This window comes from Alosa pseudoharengus, unplaced genomic scaffold (genome assembly GCF_046254945.1).
Source record: "Alosa pseudoharengus isolate Yale_2024_CS ecotype anadromous, Long Island Sound unplaced genomic scaffold, YU_APseudo_1.1 YU_APseudo_1.1_scf_2, whole genome shotgun sequence".
NCBI lineage: Eukaryota > Metazoa > Chordata > Actinopteri > Clupeiformes > Clupeidae > Alosa > Alosa pseudoharengus.
Window position 1 is genome coordinate 19,661,197 of NW_027468663.1, and position 20,541 is coordinate 19,681,737.

At 42.8% G+C, this 20,541-nt stretch overlaps 1 protein-coding gene across 3 annotated transcripts in view; it reads right to left on the reverse strand.

The window, feature by feature from the left end:
* Window positions 1-20,541, reverse strand: part of dctd (dCMP deaminase) — a 52,235-nt gene that overhangs the window by 10,954 nt on the left and 20,740 nt on the right. For 2 of the 3 annotated variants that reach the window (XM_076295823.1, XM_076295825.1), the window contains exon 5: window positions 15,883-15,979. The exons of the other annotated variant lie outside the window; for it this stretch is intronic. In XM_076295823.1, coding sequence (XP_076151938.1) covers window positions 15,883-15,979 — 97 coding nt within the window. The remainder of the gene's footprint in view (window positions 1-15,882; window positions 15,980-20,541) is intronic. 3 annotated transcript variants of the gene reach the window in all.

Genomic DNA, 20,541 nt, shown 5'->3' on the forward strand with positions numbered 1-20,541 from the left:
ACATAAAAAGCTCCTCAATGTCAAGCTCCAAGTTGCCCTTTTGATTTGTTGTTTGGCTTCCCTTCGTTCTTTGTAGGTCAGGTGCCACAGGTGCCACATAGCCCTGGGCTAAGCTAAGAATGGACCGTGGGGGGGGCAGTCCGAGGGAGGGATTAAAGGACAGATGTGGATGGGAATCTGATGCCCGGCACTTTCGCAGTGAGAAAACACACTGCACACGGCGCAATCTTCAGGGAGAAATCAACGCGTCCGTTGACCTCCGCAACACCAGCATACAAACACGGCGCTAAATTCGCTGAATTCCCCGATCACGATTGGATTTCCCACTTTCCCCGTCTCGCTCTAGAGCCTCATCACACTCCTCAGAGCCCAGCAATCATCTTCCCTTGGAGCACTCTAATGGACGGCCTAAGCCCATGTCCACTCAGGTGCTATATATATATATATATATATATATATATATATATATATATATCAGTGGCGGCTGGTGGTTAAAAAAATAACGGAGGAAGGAATGTCTGCTTGATTGGCGTTAGTGGCAAATGTGAGGTTGTACCCAGACACATTTATAGCAGCAGTATGTACTATGTAGCAGGGTGGGGGTCTGACCTAAGGAGCTAGGCAAGCATGCAGCAGCCAGAAAAGTTGTGGGTTCAATTCTTGGCTTCAACCATTGTGCATTTGAGCAAGGCACTTAACCCCAAATTCGTCCAGGGACAATGGACTTTGTAATATAATTTAAATATATAAGTCACTTTGGATAATAGTGCTAAATTAATAAATGTAAATGTAAATAAATGTAAATTTAGGTCTGGGAAGTCAGGGAAGATATGTAGGTCTAGTTATGAAATACTGTTTTCCAGATGTGAAAAATTACGGAAAGTCTGGAGGTTTTGCTCAGTGTAATATATTGGCAGAAAAGTCTATAATAATAAAAATAGACACTTGTTTTATAAAACCATGTAACTATTTACCATTAAAAATAGACCTTAAATGTGGCTATTTGTAACATGCTATTGTTTTTAAAGCCAAATCGCTATAATTTAAAGACAGGTTGTAATAGCTAAGTGGGAATTTATGAAAGCATAACTTGGATGATTATAACAACGCATAATTATCCAAAAATGTTTTATCACCAAGTGAACTGTCCACGTATGTGACAGGTCAGCAGTAGGCTATGGCTGATTGTTTTCTGTGATAACGTTACCAGTTAGCCATTAGTAGCCTATTTGTCTGACTATGTAGCATTCAGTAGCCTACACTAGCCTTACCGTCTTGTTTTGGAATATGAATTTTTGGAGCTGGTCTTCCTGCTTTGATAAACATTCATCATACATCAGTGTATTCACAGTGTATTTGAATGTATAAAAGATTTGAGATTGTCCTCTGATTCCATTGTACTGTTTATTTCACAAGCAAAAAACAAGCTTTCCGTTCAACATAAGATTCGTAGACTGCAGATAACGTTCTTGAACCGTTGACGCTAAAAACAGCACCCCCTATCGCAATTGAAAATTACTGTACGGAGGAGCTTCCTCCCTTGGCCATTGAAAACGACGTGATTCACGAGCCGCTGGGGCCCGAGGCGTTTATAATGGACTTCAACGAGGGGCTTGAGGAGGAAGCTCCTCCATACAGTAATTTTCAATAGCGATAGGGGGTGCTGTTGGCATTTTGACCTAGGGGAACGATTTTGTTCATTCAAAGTGTTAAAAATAGTAATATTAACAGTAATTTATCAGATTAGTAATTCACTTTATATATTTTTTATTTTTCTCTGAAATTTTAGGGAGGGTGTTCCTCCCTTTCCTCAATGAAGGAGCCTCCTCTGATATATATATATATATATATATATATATACACTGGGAGTAGCCGGTGTACACACGGAAAGCCTAGAGAGAACAGTCTTTTCCTGCCTTCCCAGAGAAGCCATCAGGAGCAGAGAGAGACAGTTCTAAGTTCTAATTCCAAGGAAAAGCTGCATCATAAATGAGCTCCTGAAATCATCTCAAAATATGGACTAAAAAAGTTGGACACTTTGAAAAATAACCCTCAGCAAACATCCAGAAAAGACTCTAAAGAAGAGGTGACCATAATAATAACCAACAATTGAAGAGGAGATATCTTAAAAGGAGAGTATTATCATATTTCTCAAATCAAAACATCTATATAGCCATCAAAGGCTAATCATCAACTGCCATTGTTGCCAACATTCCAAAGGAGAAACTGCCTTAAAAGGTCCAGTATGTAGGAAATAATGGAAAATAAATGGTAACCATTTCAAAAATGATCACCATATGTTGTCAGAGAGTAAGGAAACACGATGAATTGAAGTAATGGCTTATTTGACACCATTACTATAACCTGTAAAACCCATGAAAAAAAAATTTGTTACGGGGCGGAATCTCTTGGAATTTTCGTTTATGTTTTGAACGATTAATTCTAGAATAGCGTATTAATAATGGGCTGGCGAGTCCGCCTATTTGTGTTGCCAAATTAGCAAAGGCCAACTGTCAACTTGCTGTCAGTTGTAGTCATGAACGCCTACGAGAGGCAGGCAAATTTCAAAAATTCAAACAAGAAACAAATTAAGTGGACATCGGAGGAGCTTGCTGATATGGCGACGTCTTAGTCAAACGAAGAATATCAAGTCTGACGCAGAGCTGGCCATATTTCTCCACGACAGGTAGCCTAGGCTAAACTTCATCTGCATCGCTAACTTCAGCTAAATATGTTACGTAGTAACTAATGTTATTAGCTAAGTGTTATTTACATCTGGCAACCCAGAAGAGGCTCGCTTCTGGTAGTATTGAGAACGTTCACCAGTGTTTTGATTTTGGCCTACAGAACGTTCGGTAACAATCCTACAAATCGCTCCTTTAAAATAGCTAACTGAAGAAGCTAACAGAAAAGGATTGTTTCTGATGATGGAAAACACCCAACAGACAGCAAAAAAGAGAACAGCTCATAGAGAAAAGAGCAGGGAAATTGAATACCTAGCTAAATGTAAAAGTGGAGCAGCCAGGGAGAAACACAAGGTGAAGACACTACATGAAAATCCAGAGGTCCTCTTCACTGACTACGCTCAGCAGAAAGAAGGAAGAAAGAACAACATAATTTTCTTCACCCCCTCCATTTACATCTGGAAAGATACTCTATGCAACCATTATCTGTACGTATTCAGTGAGGGCATTGGTTCAGGAGGCAGATTAAAGATCTGTAAAGATGAACATCTGGACAAGTATGACCCTCTGCTTACCATCACATACTACACAAAAGGAAAAGTGTTGATCCAAGGTAATGAAGCCAACCTGGAGTCCTTTGAAGAGCTGTTCCCAGTTTTGAAAGCTGAGGTTAACACTAAGAAGGTGTAGGTCGCCTCTGACAGTGAAGAAAATGAGAGTCCAGCGGATAACTTGTCTATCTCTACCCCTTCCACACCTGCAAGCCTTACCAACCGGCTAACAGAGAGTATGGCCCTGCTGGAAATGGACTTTGCTGAATTCAAAGAGCAGACCGAGGCCAGGCTGTCTGACTTCTCAGACAACACTATGCAGCTGCTCAAAATGGAACTTCAACAGCTCAAGAAAGACCACAGTCCTGGCATCTGACTTCAGCATAAGTCTAGAGACACTCAAACAGGAGAACAGTGTGCTCCGTGCTCAGCTGGCCAAAGTGAAGGAGGATGCTGAGAAGAGAGAGAAGAATCTCACCAGGCAAATCCAACGCCTGACGGATCAACTCTTGTCAATGCCAAAAATGACAAGCACAGAGACACAGACTCTCCCTTCCAGTATTGCCGACCTCTGCCATGTCTCAGCCTCACCTTCTCTCCTCTGCACCCAGCCCAGCAACACCCAACTCCTGAAACATCTGCACAGTCAACTACCAACAGTCAGCTCTACCCATCCCAGCTTCCCTCCATGCGGTCTGAGGAGCAAGGCCCACAAGTGGTCCTGCTGACTGACTCAAATGGGAAATTCCTGAACACAAACAAGCTTTTTCCCAGAAAGAGAGTGTTGTCTAAACGCTGCAGCACCACAGGGCAGGCAATGAAGCTGCTGAGGAAGGAGACGCTCAACAACCCTGAATGTCTGGTGATCCACACAGGAACAAACGACCCGCATAGGCTCCAAAGGGACACTGCTGGAGCAATGAACAGGATGGCGGAGCAGGCCAGTAGGGAGTTCCCTGACACGCGGGTTGTGATCTCCACCCTACTGCCTAGGACAGACACCCCACCTCATGTCATCCATGAAATTAACATGGAGATCAGAAGAGGATGTGCCAGCCTGCCCAATGTCCATGTGGCTCTCCATCCAACCCTTGGCACCTGGGACCTCTATGATGGACTCCATCTACACAAGGAGAGGATAAAGATTTTTGCAAAATCTCTGAAGGACACGGCCCTGGGGCGTAGTCCTGCTACACCCTCCTCTGATAGGAGCCATATACACCATCCCAGGCATCCTCCTGCCATCACAACCCTAGGATCATCCATCCTACCATAAGGAAAAACAATGGTTCAATCTGGACCCCGGACCCCAGACCCATCAAGGGCCCACTACCCCATCAATGTGAGGCCAAACCAGAGGAGGCCACCTTCCCCATCCCCACCCACCAGCCCCCTCCCCACCCACAGCAGCAGAGATATGCAGCATCACCTGACCCTTGCCCCCCTCCCCACCCTCAGCAACAGAACTATGCTGCGGTAGCTGCCTCTTGCCTCCCTCTTCACCCACAGCAGCGGAGCCATACTGTTGCTGCCCGGCCTGCCATTACAGCTCCTGTTGCAACAGCTGAGCTGGGACCCTGTGCACCTGACTTCTGTTCAGCTAAGAACCCTTTATATTTTATGTAACATAACTAATAATATATTATTAGTACTAAAAAAAAAAAACTAATAGCTGTGTAGTAAGCTTAATACTGATGAATATTCCTAGTAGATGAGTAACATTTGTAACATTTTTATTTGATTTTTTTATTTCCATTAGATTATTTTTTTATTCCCATATAGAATCCCATAGATTTTTGTATTATTTATTTATTTATTTACAAGGCCTGAAGTTAACTTTTTTGGCCACCAGCCACTGTGGCAGGTGAATTTTGAAATCCACCTGCCACAGTGGTTTTTTACCAGCCAAAATTATTTTGTGCCCAAAATAAAGGTGAACGACTCAGAAAATGCATAAGAATGGTTCTTGAACTTGTACAGAATACACATTACAGTACTCAAGTAAAAGTAAAAAAGTACTTTGTTAATAAATTACTCAAGTAGGTCTAACAAGTTACTTTTTTGTAGGCCTACATTTTTATATTTTTGATGGACCTTTAAAGGGATACAAAAGTATCCTTTATGCCTATTTGCTTTTCTCCTCCTCTGTAGGCTAATCATATAGTCAAACATATTTTAAAAGCCCAATTCAAATAGGCCTACATTTTATTTAATATACTTTGTCATAGCCAGAATAAGCATTACGTGGCTATGGATTTAAAAGCAGTCTTCCAATACATTGCAGCTGATTCTTCTGCTTTGCATTGCTAGAAGTCTGGTTATAACTCCACCATACAGACAATGTAACCTAAAAACAATGGCTATATTATGGGTAGACCTATATTTAGGCTATAATAGCCTAGGCATATCCACTCGGGCAGAGCGACAGAGCAGGCTATCTGTTTTCTCAGCCGACCGTCTCATGTCATGTCCTGCAACATAAATGAATGCTAGGCTGTTTCTAACTTGTATGCTCGATTTCCAGTGCATTTGATTTGCTTGTAAATTACGTTGTAGGCCTACTTTCCTTGTCCAATGTGATTGTTGAACGATGCTGGCCAGAAATATACGTGAAAGTTTCCGTGTCATGTCATAGCCTACCTCTAGTCTCGTTGCTACTCTGGCAGCCTCGCCAGAAGATGCAGCAACTGTAGGCTACGTCATTGTGTTAACTGAGCTGTTAGCTAGGCCAGGCATTACTTTTATAATCGTGGGCTAACGCATTCTGAAGCCCTGTTTCTTTTCTCCTGGGAGAGGTGCGCTTTTCCCTCTTCGAGATACTTTCTCCAATAATAAACTTGTACTCGTAATGTAAGGCAATTGAAATGTAGCGGAGTAAAAGAGTAGATTATTGGCTCAAAAATGTACTTGAGTAAGAGTAGAAGTAGGCTACCGTTTTGAAAAAGGAAAGTCGTTTGCCTTTCATCGAAAATAAAAATGTAACGCGTTAGGCTACTACCCACCCCTGCAAATGGGTTTGATCTCGCTTTCTCCGAGCCTACAAACGGCAATCTGGACAGTGCATCTCCTTGCTCAGTGTTGTGTTGTCCTATTGGCTACCCGCCAACGTGGCAGGTACATTGACAGTTTCACCCGCCAATCCCAAAAGTTACCCGCATTTGGCGTGTGGGCGGGTGCCAATTTCATGCCCTGTTTATTTATTCTAATAACAGCAACATATCCTATACATTTGATTTTTATTTAAAAAAAAAAGTTTTCTTTTTTATTACAAAACATATTTTTTACTATTAGCTTATAGCTTTATGAAATTCCTATTTACTGTAAATGTAGATAGTTATTTTCATATGTGTCAAACTATACAAGTCCATTTTGTTTGTTTTCAAATGCGTTCATTTAATATAAGTTGTTGGAATATTCAGGGCCTTCGCTCTTCAACTTTTGAGTTGAAGAGTGGAAGCTCTGAACTCATAAACTCTATCAAAAATGTTGATATAATTATATTGACAGAAACATGGTGTCAAAATGATACATTCACTCACTGTCCCCCAGGATATAATGAAGTCATGGTGCCCTCTATAAAATGTAAAAATATATATATATAAGTATACAGTATAAGTATAAGTACTGTTTTGATCCCGTGAGGGACATTTGGTCTCTGCATTTATCCCAATCCGTGAATTAGTAAAACACACTCAGCACACAGTGAGGTAAAGCACACACTAATACCGGCGCAGTGAGCTGCCTGCAACAACAGCGAGTGAGGGGTTAGGTGTCTTGCTCAAGGGCACTTCAGCCGTGCCTACTGGTCAGGGTTCGAACAGGCAACCCTCCGGTTACAAGTCTGAAGCACTAACCAGTAGGCCACAGCTGCCCCTATATACGCAAGGGGAGAACATCGGGAGGTATCTTGGTGTGGTATAAAGAAAATCTTTGCCATCAGATATTACCAATACCACTAAATCACACATTTGGTTAAGATTAGATCAAACATTGGGCATAAATGATGAGTATATACCTCTGTGCTATCTATATACCCCCAGTAGACTCCCCATTTTGAAACCCTTCATTCAGAAATTGCCTATTTTCAGGCCCAGGGAAACATACTGTAAAACTTCAAATAATCGCCGAGTCCCTAAGAGACGCCTGTCTCTTTTAAATGCCTGGCGTGGCTACAGGTTTGGGTTAAAGGTCGGTCTCCAGTAGAGGCCTGGTCTGTTTTTTAGTTTCGGGTTGTATTTAATCTTCTAAAACCCGTCAGATCGTCTGTTTAAAGATTCGCAATGACACGAAACCGTTACAGAAAGGAGGTTACAGCAGTGTGAATTAGATGTTGCACATCGTTACAAGCCGTCGCAAAGCATTCACATGTCTGGTCACAGTTGCAAGGTTTTAGAATGTTGCATCAAGTTGCTGCTCATCTCGTTGCGAATCTTGGGTGTGATTTGGGCTTAAGTATGGCGCAGACTGCGCACATTATGATTAGATGGCATTAAAAGACTGCGGTGGGAAAAAGCGTTCCAAATTGTATAACTTTTTTTCCAATATGAACTATGCCTATATGTCCCACTTCGTCATCGTTCAATTCATCCCTTGTGTTTAAAATTTGCGGATAGGCCGATGGTAAGCTTGTTTTTATGCTGGCAACAAAACCAGAACAGTTCGCGAACGTTATTCTTTATTCTAAATGCCATGGCGATAAAGAGAAAGAAGTCAGAAAAGGAATTTACCTTAGACTAGGCTATATCAGAGCCCGTCTACGGACATTCTCTGGCTATATAACCTACTGAAATAGGTTAATGATGTAAAGTCAAGAGCGCTTCTATGGGACTGGTGTGTGCGCGCACAGTTTTTATTGATGAGTCGGAGTGGCAAGTGCTGCGCATAGTTGCAGTGGAATGTGGCTGCCCAGGGCATTATAAAACTTCTCACTCTTAGACCTACTCATACACGGCGGTGAAATGGCGTATTTAGCTGTCTAAATTCGAATCATATGCTGGGGGAGAAATCGTCGGACATCCATGATTATTTTGTTATTCAGCACCCCTGGTCAAAAATATGTTCCCGCGAGCCTGGAAGTAGGCTATGATTTGAATGTAGACTGTTGTCAAATTTGGCAAATACAAAACGGGAGAAACAATATGGTTCATGCTCTCTCGTGCGGTTTCATTCGTGCCGAAAAGGAGGGAGAATGAAACATTAAGCACGTTCCACTTTTGCATAAATAATTCCTGAAAGGTTTTGGTCAGGGCTGATAATGCAACTGTATTTGACAAAGGACCGATATAGGCTATTTGCTAGTGACAAAATATGAGCTTTCAGTGTGATACGATCTCTTTGTAGATTACGTTTAATTAAAACGTGTTTCATCTGTTCTGGCTATCCCCGCTATTTGGATCTTACTGTATCTCACTCAATGAACAACATCTCAACACTAAATGAATGATGATCCGTAATTGTCATCAGATAGCCTAGTCATATAGGTAGACATTCAGTGTGTTTGAAATAATTCATTCGATAATATTTTCCTAGCCTGGCTAGCGTCACCACTTCTCAATGAGACGTGGTCTGGGAACCAAACGTTAATTTTCTCGTATTTAAAAAAAAATGCCCAGATCCGTTTATTGCCACGGATGTCTATCAAATGCGTCTGTGCATAGCTCATCCCCTATCTCAGGCGAAAATTTGCTCCATGGTCTCCAGGCTGCCTTAGCAGCGTGAATCAAATTGCTCGCAAGGCAGCATGGGAACACCCAGGCTAATATTTTCCATCTTTGCAGAGGAAAAGTTTTGTGTGAAGGGAATTAAAGGCCTGTCTCATATAGACGCCTGTCTCTAATACTAGCCGGTGCAGTTTGGCGATTTGGGAAAATAAAAGCCCGGGCTATTATTTGGAGTTTTACCGTACTTCTAATTGGAGATCTAAATGGACAAACAGGAACTGAATCTGATATTGTTGACCCACAGGGAAACAACCATGTATTTGGCCACTTTCCCCTGTTTACCACACCAACCATCACCCACCGGAACAAACTTGACTCTGAAATAAACCAAAGTGGCAGGGAGTGCAACTCTGTCGAGCCTTAGGCCTGTACAGTTAATGGTAGGCTCAGAGGGGACTCTTTAGGGAGATACACACTCCTCAGCTCTTGGATACAGTGTAGTAGACTATGCAATCACTGACATGGACCTATCCACTATCAGTGCATTCACTGTCAGAGAGCAATCTCCCCTTTCAGACCACAGTCAGATCAATGTGTTCTTTAACCTCTCAGGTCAAAAGAGAAACACAAAAAGTGAACCTTGTAAACTATGTGATTCACATCCCACTTACAGATGGGCCCCAGACAGTAGAGACAAGTTAATCATGGCCTTGAACTCACCTGATCTGATAAATGACGTATCAATATATGATCAAAACAAATATAACCTTGCAAGTGATTGTGTAAACAAGGCCGTAAATGATATCAACATGATATTTCATAAAGCAGCTATCAAAGCTGACCTCATAAGGCAAAAACGGAAGCCTTTAAAAAGAAAAAACTCTGACAAATGGTTTGATCAAGAATGCAAGACCATCAGAAAAGACCTGAGAAAAATAGCAAATGAAAAACATAGTTAACCAAACAACGCAGCCTTACGTATTCATTACAAAACAAATATAAACATACAATTCGGAATAAAAAAAACAAAACTACAGCCAAAAGCCACTTGAAGATATTGAGAAAGCCATTAATGAAAATCCATTCTGGGATATGTGGAACAATTTCAACACAAAGGAACGACAAGCATTACCCATCCAAAATGGCAACATCTGGAAATAAAAACATACCAATTATTGACCTCAATTCAGATCAACATTTAATAAAAGAAAAACTCCAATCATTAGAAGAAACAATTAAAACCCCCTTGACTTATCAATTACCTGGGAAGAATTAACCACCCAGACAAATTCTCTACGGCCAAGGAAAGCTTGTGGTCCAGATAGCATTAAAAATGAAATGCTTAAATGCAGCACCCCAGAGATGCAGGGTGCAGTGTTGAAATTGTTCATCATCATTACAGTCAGGACATTTTCCTGACATGTGGTGTAAAGGGCTGATTACCCCCATCCACAAAAAAGGGGACAAATCAAACCCCTCTAATTATTGTGGCATGTGTGTCAACAGTTGCCTGGGAAAGCTGTTCTGCAGTATCACATACATATTGATACACATTCCATTCTAAGCAAAAATCGAATGGGCTTCCTTCCAAAACACTGTACCACCGATCTTGTTTATACGCTCCACACCTTAACTCATTGAATGCCAAGCTGTTTTCGGAAGCTTTGTCCTAGAGTGCCAGCAATCTAGACCATTGTTGATGATTTTTGTACAGCCACAGCATATTCTATAGCTATGAACACATACAATGGCTCGTTTAAAAGGTGAGACTTTAAGCTCTCAGTGGGTGCAAACCGTGTATTTCTACACGCCTCTGTTCCTGAGAAATCCCAAGCTAAACAGTGGCTAGTTTTCATCAAAATCGCAGTTTTTTTCTAGAAATGGAGATATAACGTCTTTCATGAAATATTAAGTGTTGCCTGCAAACTTTCCGGAAAGTGATCAGCAAGACCTGGCGAGACTGCCACCTAGTGATAGACCCACGAAAATGGCCTAGTTTTGAGATGACGTGCATGAGTCACTGATTCGACCCAAAGCGGCAACCGAGTTATGATAAAATGTCCAGATAAAATGTCCAGATTGTGCGTTTTCATGAGTTTTCGATCGTCATATATTTCATTTCCATTCATCACAGAGTTTCCAAAATCACATATAAGGTGTGTTAGAGTGTCTAGTTTCGTAATTAAAAAAAAAAAAAAAAGCTAAAAACGTAATATTACGTTTTTGGCACTCAACGCATGGGAAGGAAAAACGTAATATTACGTTTTTGGCACTCAATGAGTTAATTAATAAACATGTTCAAACAAAAAAATGCCAAGATATTTGCCTGTTTCATTAAAGGAATTATCTGGAGTAAAATGCACTTTAGATCAATTTACGGATGATTGGGAGTACGTACGTTGAGTTGACATCAAAATCATGTCATTCGGATGTGTTTTGAGAAAGTTCGATTTTACCGTTTTTAGTCAAAACTCGTTAGCCTGGAAGTGACCCGGGCATGTCATTTCGCCGCTACAAAACGCTATTTTTATACCTGTTCTACAGTTCCAAACAACATTACACTTATGTGGTAGTGAGTAGAGGGTCCCTAAAGCCAAACCGAAGTATCCCGAGGTCTTTATGTGGTCGGATAGAGAGTCCAGAATGAATTTCATCAAGCCAGTACCTTTCCGGAAATGTTGCTGCTGCAGCTGCCATCTTTAGGGGAAAGCCTGTAGGAGTCGATTGCCAAGTGTGGAGTAACACGCTCTGGAAATTCACAATTTCGTCACCATTTTTTTTTTTTTTTTTTTAAAACATAGTCCAGTATTCTCCAGTATGTACTCCCAATCATCCGTAAATTGATCTAAAGTGCATTTTACTCCGTATAACTCCTTTCATTTTAAAAAGGCGTTTGATTCTATTTGGCATGAAGGGCTCTATTTTAGACTACTAAATTGTGGGATAGGGGGTAAAGTGTATGACCTAATTAAATCCATGTATTTAAAGGAACCATATGTAAGATTGTGGCCAAAACTGGTACTGCAATCACTTTCAAATTACTGTAGATCGCTGTATCTCCTCCCCCTCCCCCTTGACTCGAGGTTGCCAACCCGGATGCCGAAACACTACTGACTTCGTGATTAGTACATAGGTGAAGGGTGGCACATCAGGCCAAAACACAACATGACATGACATGACATGACAAAACACATCATCAGTTGAGGGCTGCAACTTTTTAAAATGGCAATATCCTGGCCGGACTGCTGTTGTCAGTGATACAAGTATTTGAAATGAACATGATTTCTTAATGTCTAGTGACATACCAGGGCCATTTTATGATTAATTGAAATACATTTCTTACATACAGTTCCTTTAAATAACAGATGTCCTTTTAAAATTGAAAAAAAATAACCCAATACTTCACCCAAGGGAGAGGTGTCCGTCAGGGCTGTAATTTAAGTCCGACGTTATTTAATATAAACGAACTTGCTATCCAGTTAGAGCAATGTCCCGGTCCTGGCCTCTCCCTCCTAGATAGAGAGGTGAAGTCCTATTTTTTGCTGATGACTTGGTTCTACTGTCTGCTACTGAAAAAGGTCTACAGTTAGACATAGTAGAAAAGTACTGTAAGACCTGGGCCCTAGAGATAAACCTAGACAAAACAAATGTAATGATTTTCCAAAAACGCCCCAAATGCCAAGAAAACAAACACCAATTTAAAATAGAATTGTTTATCATCCCCCACACCATGAGTTATACCTACCTAGGTATAACAATGACCGCATCAGGGAGTTTTAACATGGTAGTGAATGCACTAAAGGAAAAAGCTTGAAGAGCCCTAAATGCAATTAAAAGAACATTTTATAATCTCCAAATTCTCCTGGCTTAAAATACTTGATAGTGTCATCCAGCTCATTGAGCTGTGGTAGTGTAGTGGTTAAGGAGCTGGGCTGGGCTAGTGGGCTGGAAGTTGTCGGTTCAATTCCCAGCTTCCACCGCTGTGCCCTTGAGCAAGGCACTTAACCCCAAGTTGCTCCGGGGACAATGTGATCCCTTGTAATATAGCTGACATATGTAAGTCACTTTGGTCAAGAAGTGTCTGTAATGTAATGTAATCATAGCTATACTCATTGGGACAAACACACAATGGAATCTCTACATGCTGAGTTCAGCAGATACATGCATGTAGAGCTGAATTAGGTAGATACCCACTAATCATTAACACCAACAAAAGAGCACTCAATTTTCTGAATCACCTTAAATCCAGCCCACAAGACACATTTCATTCTAAAGCCCCCCAAACCCAAGAGCTGAACCCAGAAAAAAAAGTCCCCTACATCAGTTGTTGCAGAGACTAACTGCCTTGCCACACACCCACTCTGATCAGTCTCACAACACTGTTTTCCAAAAAACAATCAAGAGTAAACCAAATTATGAAACAATGTAAAGAAGCCTATTGGAATATTGGAAAGAAGAAACTAAAAATCAAAGTAGATTACAATGCAGAATATCTTAATACTGTCAGAGATAGAAAGATAGAGACTGACCCTAACCAAGTACAGGCTAAGTGACCACAAATTGGAAATCGAAAAAGGAAGACTCAGAAAATCATGGCAACCAAAAGAACACAGAATATGTGGTTACTGCATGAGAGGTGAGGTTGAGACAGAGATGCACTTCCTCCTACAATGTACATCCTTTAATCAAACAAGAAACCTTTTCTTCAACACATTTAACTCAGAAATTCCTAATTTTAATGAGCTTAATGACATATCAAAATTAAAGATACTATTAGGAGAAGTAGATAAAGCATATCTTGCTGCCCAATATGTATCAACATGCCACAATCTGAGGGACAATGAGTGACCTACAGTATATAGACAAATAAACACACACAGAGCATTTTTTTTACTTTTACCTATTTATTTTATTCTTCTGAAAATCTACTGACATGTATGTGTTCAGATTTATTGTATAACTGCTTTGACAATATAAGTGAGCTTGTCATGCCAATAAAGCATTCTTGAACTGAATTGAATTGAATTGGAGAGAGAGAGAGAGGGGAAGAGAGGAAGAGAGGAAGAGAAGAGAAGCATTTCAATCCCAAGAAGTGAGCCCTAAATCCAGTCCCCTAAGTCAGTTGGTCTTGAAACGAACTAATTCACTAACCTCTAACACAGATTATGTTCAGACCAGCACTGCTTTCCAACCAATTAAAGTTAACCAAATTAACAAGAAAAACAAAGAATACTATTTGGAACATTGGAAGAACGAAACGAAAACACAACACAAATTAGAATGCTATTTGGCCATTAAAAAAAGATTATCAATTGGCAGAGTATCTCTACACTGTCAGAGATACAAAGCAGAGACAGACCCTAACCAAGTACAGGTTGAGTGACCACAGTCTAGCCATAGAGAAAGGCAGACACAAAAAATCATGGTTACCCAAAGAGCAAAGGGTATGTGGTCACTGTATGACAGGGGAGGTTGAGTCAGAGGTGCACTTCCTTCCATATTGTGATAAGTACACACCCCAAAGGGATGAATACTTTGATAGACTTGGCCAAGCCATCCCAGGCTTCCTCACATTAGAAGAGCAGGAGAGGCTCGCAATAGTCTTGGGAGAGGATCCTGGCACCTGCCGATTGGCAGCGGGCTATGTCTCCTCACTACACAGTGTGAGAGAAGGCATTATATAATTGCAATCCCATCCTCAGGACTTCTCCTTCACTCTGCTCCCCATAGATATGACTTTGATTTCATTGGTTTATTTTTTAATATTTCACTTTTATGCTTCATATGCACTTTGCACGGTGCTCTGAATGCATAGAGGAATTTGAGGGACGCTCCCCAGGTCTTGTAATGGAATTAGACCTGCTCGAGCTGGACAGTATTGAAGCACTGCAGAGCATTTGGAGTACTGCAGCACTACGGCCTGTTGTGATGGCTCAGGAAGTCTAAAATGCCTCAATCTGAGTGTGTGTGCGTGTGTGTGTGTGTGTGTGTGTGTGTGTGTGTGTGTGCGCGTGTGTGTGTGTGTGTGTGTGAGAGCATGTGTGCGTGTGTGCGTGTGCCCTTAGCTGTTGTGTAAATGCTTCTACTCCAGGCAACATCAGCAGAGATCTTGGACAGAGGCCAGAGAGAGGTCTAGGAGGAGAAGATTAATAGACTTCTAACTCATCATAACCCTCACATGCTTCCTCTCCCACACACACACACACCTCTCAAAATGAGAGCCAAATATCACTGCTCCCAAAGAGCACAGCGTTTGGCTGGGGGAGCCTTTCAGGAGTCCAACACAAACAGGCATCATCATTTTTCCCTTCTTCCATCCCTCTCTCATTCCATCCCTCTATCCCCCTCTCTCTCCCCCCCTCCATCTCGTTTGTGAGCAGCAGGCAGTTAGTGGCCTCAGAGCCCCCCCACCCACCCACCAACACACCGATCCCAGTAGAGGTCATTAGCAGGGCCATGCTGCACCCCTGAAACAAGCACCCCCTGCCGTCCACCCCTAAACTACTAGCTCACACACTACACATCACACATCTCTCTCTCAGACACACACACACACACATTCATATGTATGAATGAACTATGCAGCGATGCAACACACACACATAATGTGATTTGGCTCATGTCGGTAGTGGGTGTACATTTACAAAGGATTCACACGACGTGTGCACACACACACACACACGTCTATAGAGTGCCTGTGCTCACAGTTCTATTTGTTTGGCTGAGGGTTAACCTAGCAGAAGGACCAGTTAGGTGTACATAAAGTCATCCTCCTGCCCCTCTTGCTCTCTCCCTCTCTACCCCTGCCTAGCTCTCTTCTTTCTCGCTCACTCCCTCTCTCCTTGGCCCTGCCACCCCCCTCCCCCTCACTCTTTCTCTCTCTCCCCTGCCTGGCCCCCTCTCTTCCTCTCTCTCTCTCTGTCTCTCTCTCTCTTCTCTTGTTTCAGTGGAGGACTAGGGGCCAGATGAGGAGCTCTGGAGACTCACTTGTATTTGATTCCCGCCAAGTTAAGCAGTCGTCTGGAGGCAGTCATTTCTGGAGCGCTGTGGTACTTGTCTGACAAATAAATCACATCCTTTATACCTGTAGGTAACAGAGAAGGGGTGGAGGGAGAGAGGGATGGATGGAGGGAGAGAGAGAGAGAGAGAAAGGAAGTCAATTATCTGTAAGACCGGCTGAGCAGGTGGTGACCAAGTGGGCCCACCCTGACGCGCAGGCCTGCGGTGAGATAGGGGAGGGCGGTGGGGTGGAGGAGAGATTGAGGTGGAGGGGTGTGTGTGTGTGTGTGTGTGTGTGTGTGTTGCTCCAGGGAGCGGTCAGCGGGTCGATAAACAGCACTAGTGAGGGATGGCAAATATCAAAAGCACAGAATGTGCCGGAAATCTGCCATCTCCACTGACATCCTTAAAACATGAGGTGAAAAACCTCTCCTGCTTACACCCACGGACACACGGGAACACACACACAGGTTCACAAAGAGGAATCCACTGAAAGAGAAATCATGTGTGTTGTGCTCCTCCTTGTCAAGGTCAGCAGCTGGGTGGCAGATTCCAACTCTAAACAGCTCAGCCAGTTAAGCTGAATGGAGCACGTTACCCCCCCCACACACACACAGAGACCAGCAACTCTCCACTGAACCTCTTTATTAAGTCTCACACAGAGAGAGAGACAGAGACAGACAGAGAGAGAGAGAGAGACAGAGAGAGAGAGAGCGCAAGAGTGATAGAGGAGGGTGGAGAACAAGAGGAAAGGTGCAGACATCCTCTGATCTGCAGATAGAACATGCCGAGAGGATTTTAGCTTCCCACAGGAGCACAGCGCCAAAAGACAGGAAGAATGATAGCCAGGAGGGAGGGAGGGAGGGAGGGAGGGAGTGGGAGAGAGAGAGACAGACTCCTGTGATAGTGGAGACGAAGCCCCCTGCGATGGCTGGCTCTATTGTAGATGTGGCAGTGATAACTCCTCACACCTTGACCCGCGAAGACCCCGCGCTGGACAGCGGCTGTGGCTCCATCAGCTGAGCAAGCAGAGATGGAGCAGCGCGATGGCCAGCCTCCTGCTGACCCTCTTCCTCTCTCTACACAGCTTCACGTTGGCCTACAGGGTCCATCTACACTAGCAGGATTTTATTTATTTTTTTCCCCCAAGAAAGGGTGTGACCGCTTCACTAGACATAGAAGAGACCACAGCTGGGGCCTGCTGGAGTAAGGCTCCCATAATGCAGTCTACATTACATTGACATTACCAGTTAATGGCGCCGATTCATTCACTGCATTCTTTAATTACTCAGAGGCTGGGGGAACAGATTGGTTGCAGGTACTGTAGGCCCATCATCATTTTATACAATATCATACATGCCTAACTGTTAACACACCCAATTACACAGTGGGCACTGGATACCACAGCAATCCACACAATGCAGAGCAAATCAACAACAGGTTCCCCCACAATAGCTGGCCAGCAGCCTCCAGTGGCTGCACGAGGGTGGCCCAAATGAAATCATATAATGTTAATCCGACACAAATTCATACCCCATTAACAAGCCATGAATAGAAATGGACACAAGGCTTTGTCAATACCGAGAGTGGGAACTGGTGAGGTATTCGAGCCTGGCACTGATCCATGGGACAGCACAAGACCGGGGGGGGGGGGGGGGGAAGACGACGACATCGGGCAAGGGAAAAATGAGGGAAATGGAGGGAGGGAGAGGGAGTAGAGGAGCGCTAAGCAGAAGAGGAAATAACTGAGGGGAAGCATAAAGGACTCAGAGTGATTGACAACTAGAGAGGCGAGGAAGCACAGGAAGACGGGTTCCTCTCTGTTACAGATCATGAGGCTCACACTATCCTATGTCAAGATAAAAAATAAAGGTTGATGGGTATCTTTGTGCACTGAACACATGCACAACACTCACACACTACCTACAACCCTCTCACAGGATCGCTCAATGCAATTCGAATCCTATAAGAGACACTCAATCAGATACCAAGGCTTATGTAAGTGGAATACATATCCCCCCATAAGCCAACTCCCAGCCAATAACTCTGGACTCCACACACGGATGAGGAGAGCAAACAGAGATGGCCAGTCTGTGGTTTCCGGCTCCGCTATGGACACCGCAAGCACCTCATGAGAATCGCAAGCACCGCACGAAAGCTCAACTCAAGTGTAGTGCTCTAAGACACAAGAATAAACATATGGGTGGGTTCCACTCACTACAATTCAAACAAGGCTTGGCACTCTGTGTGTGTGTGTGTGTGTACTAAAAATGCTGAAGGAGAGGAATATTATATTTAATATATTCAATAGTTCTTTCTATATGAAGACAGCTTAACTTCTTGATAAAGTACTCAGGGACGGCGCTAGAAGAAATAAATTGTTACGGTGCCTCTAGGTTACAGCAGTTGGTCACTGTCATCCCTTCCTCCTTATAAACACGCATTACACTTTCATGTATTCATGTCGGACTGAGCCAGAAAGTTCCAGAACGTCAAGCTGTCTCCGGAGTGGAGTGGACAGCGGTGAAGGGGGCGTCAGAGCGATGAGAGAAGAGGTGTGTGTGTGTGTTGAGGGGGGGCCGGGGGGGGGGGGTGCTGGATGTTTGGGGACTGTGAAACTTCAGAGACAGCAATTTCTGACCGCGGGTGCTCTCGAGTCGGTCTGGTGACAGACACGGGCAGAGCAGGGGAAGATGCCGTTTGGGAGTGACAGCGTGGCACACTGCAGGGAGTCCGACACGTGCCCCCACACACACACACACACACACACACACACACACACACTCTCTCTCTGAGACTTCACACATTTACAACCGCACACCAAAAATAAGAATCACTCAAGACGCCATGCAGATGGAATAGAGCAGAGCAGAGCTGACAAGTCACAGAGTGGTGGGAATGGGAGTTGTGCTTCCAGGCCGAGGAGAGGAGAGGAGAGACAGGGGAGAAGAGAGACTGGGGAGAAGAGAGACTGGGGAGAGGAGAAGAGAGACAGCACATTTTCAGATGTGCAAAGCTGCATGGTGTTTGTGAATGGCCTACATAATTCATAATCATTAAATACAAAGATGTTAGTTAATACAAATATGTACAATCCTTAGTCATTGATTCTAACTATAATAAGAATAATCGTTATCATCGTCCTTATTCTCCAGTGTCTATGTTTACCTGATCAAAGTCTGGGAGCCTTTGAAAGAGACTCAACAAGTGTTGTTTCCAGTTAAAAAAAAAAAAACATTTTTGAAATGTATTGTGCTTTTTTGCTTTGCTTCAGGCCTGGGATAAAGGGATAGCTATGATCCTATACTGACGATCACTCCACATAGCTTATGCCCACCTTACCAATGGCCTGGGAGGTCTCGAGATCTGCTGCTGACTTGACCGCGGCTCACCCTAAAACTGACGCTGTGGTGTCAAGAGCATTCTGGTAGGGCGCAAAGTGGAGGATTAACTCTTCCAGCTGTAGCTTTTCAATGAGATCTTCAATGTCAGTGTCGTCATCTCCTTCCAAATTCTGATACCAATGTGTCAGAGCTAGAACCAGTACCGGTACCAACCGGCTTCAACTTCTCCCTTGGGAGATTGACTGTTTTTGCAGTGCAAAAGACTAGGACCTGAACCAGAAATGCACATTTTTATATAGATAGATAGATACTTTATTGATCCCCAAGGGGAAATTCAAGAAAAAAATATATATATTATATATTCCCTCTATCTTCTGGTTGAATTATAATAATGACAATGAGAAATCAACATAATAATAGTCATCATAACATTGCTAAATTAACAAATCTAATGGATGAAATATATGAATTATAAATGTATAAAGCTAATAGTGTGACATTAACATGTTTCACTCTAACTTTTATATATATTACATTTACACTGTATCTAGTGTTTTAGCATATTTATATATTTACATTTACACTGTATCTAGTGTTTTAGCATATTTATATATTTACATTTACACTGTATCTAGTGTTTTAGCATATTTGTATATTAACATTTAAATCTAAATATTTGACCTCTTAAGAATTAAGACTTTGCCTCTTTTCAAATTCAGACCCAATTGCATTACAAAGTTTGTTCAGCAAAACAAACGGCAAACCCCTTCTGCCCAATGGCCCTGGAAACGTTACAAATGGGATTAATGAAATCTCAATTTTTTTTTAGATTTTGTTTTTCTCAGGGCAAAGCAGAGGGCTAGATTACTGCTGGAACCAATAGGCAGGAGGGAAACAGGGAGGCTAGGCATGAGAGGGTAGGAAAAACATGCATTAAGAGGACTAGGGAAGCACAGGGATGCAAACCACGACAGAATATGATAGATACTTATGAAAGAAGTACAAGATGGAGGGGGTGGGGGGGGGAGAGAGAGGAGGAGAAAGGGAGAGAGGGGGAGAGGGAGAGAGAGAACAGGGCGTGGGTGGTAGCTGGTAAGCCTTAAGCTTCTAAGCTAGAGATGAGACCACAGTGCCCTCTAAAGACTGAAGCAGAAGTCTTCACTCTCTACTTCCGCCGACTCATTGGCTTTACCTTGTTGCTCTGAATGCCTAGCTTCTGCTGGATCAGGTGACCAAGGGCAACGCAGGCACAGGCATCACACAGAGTCTCCAAAGGCCTCCATTTCAGGAGGAACCGAAGCAT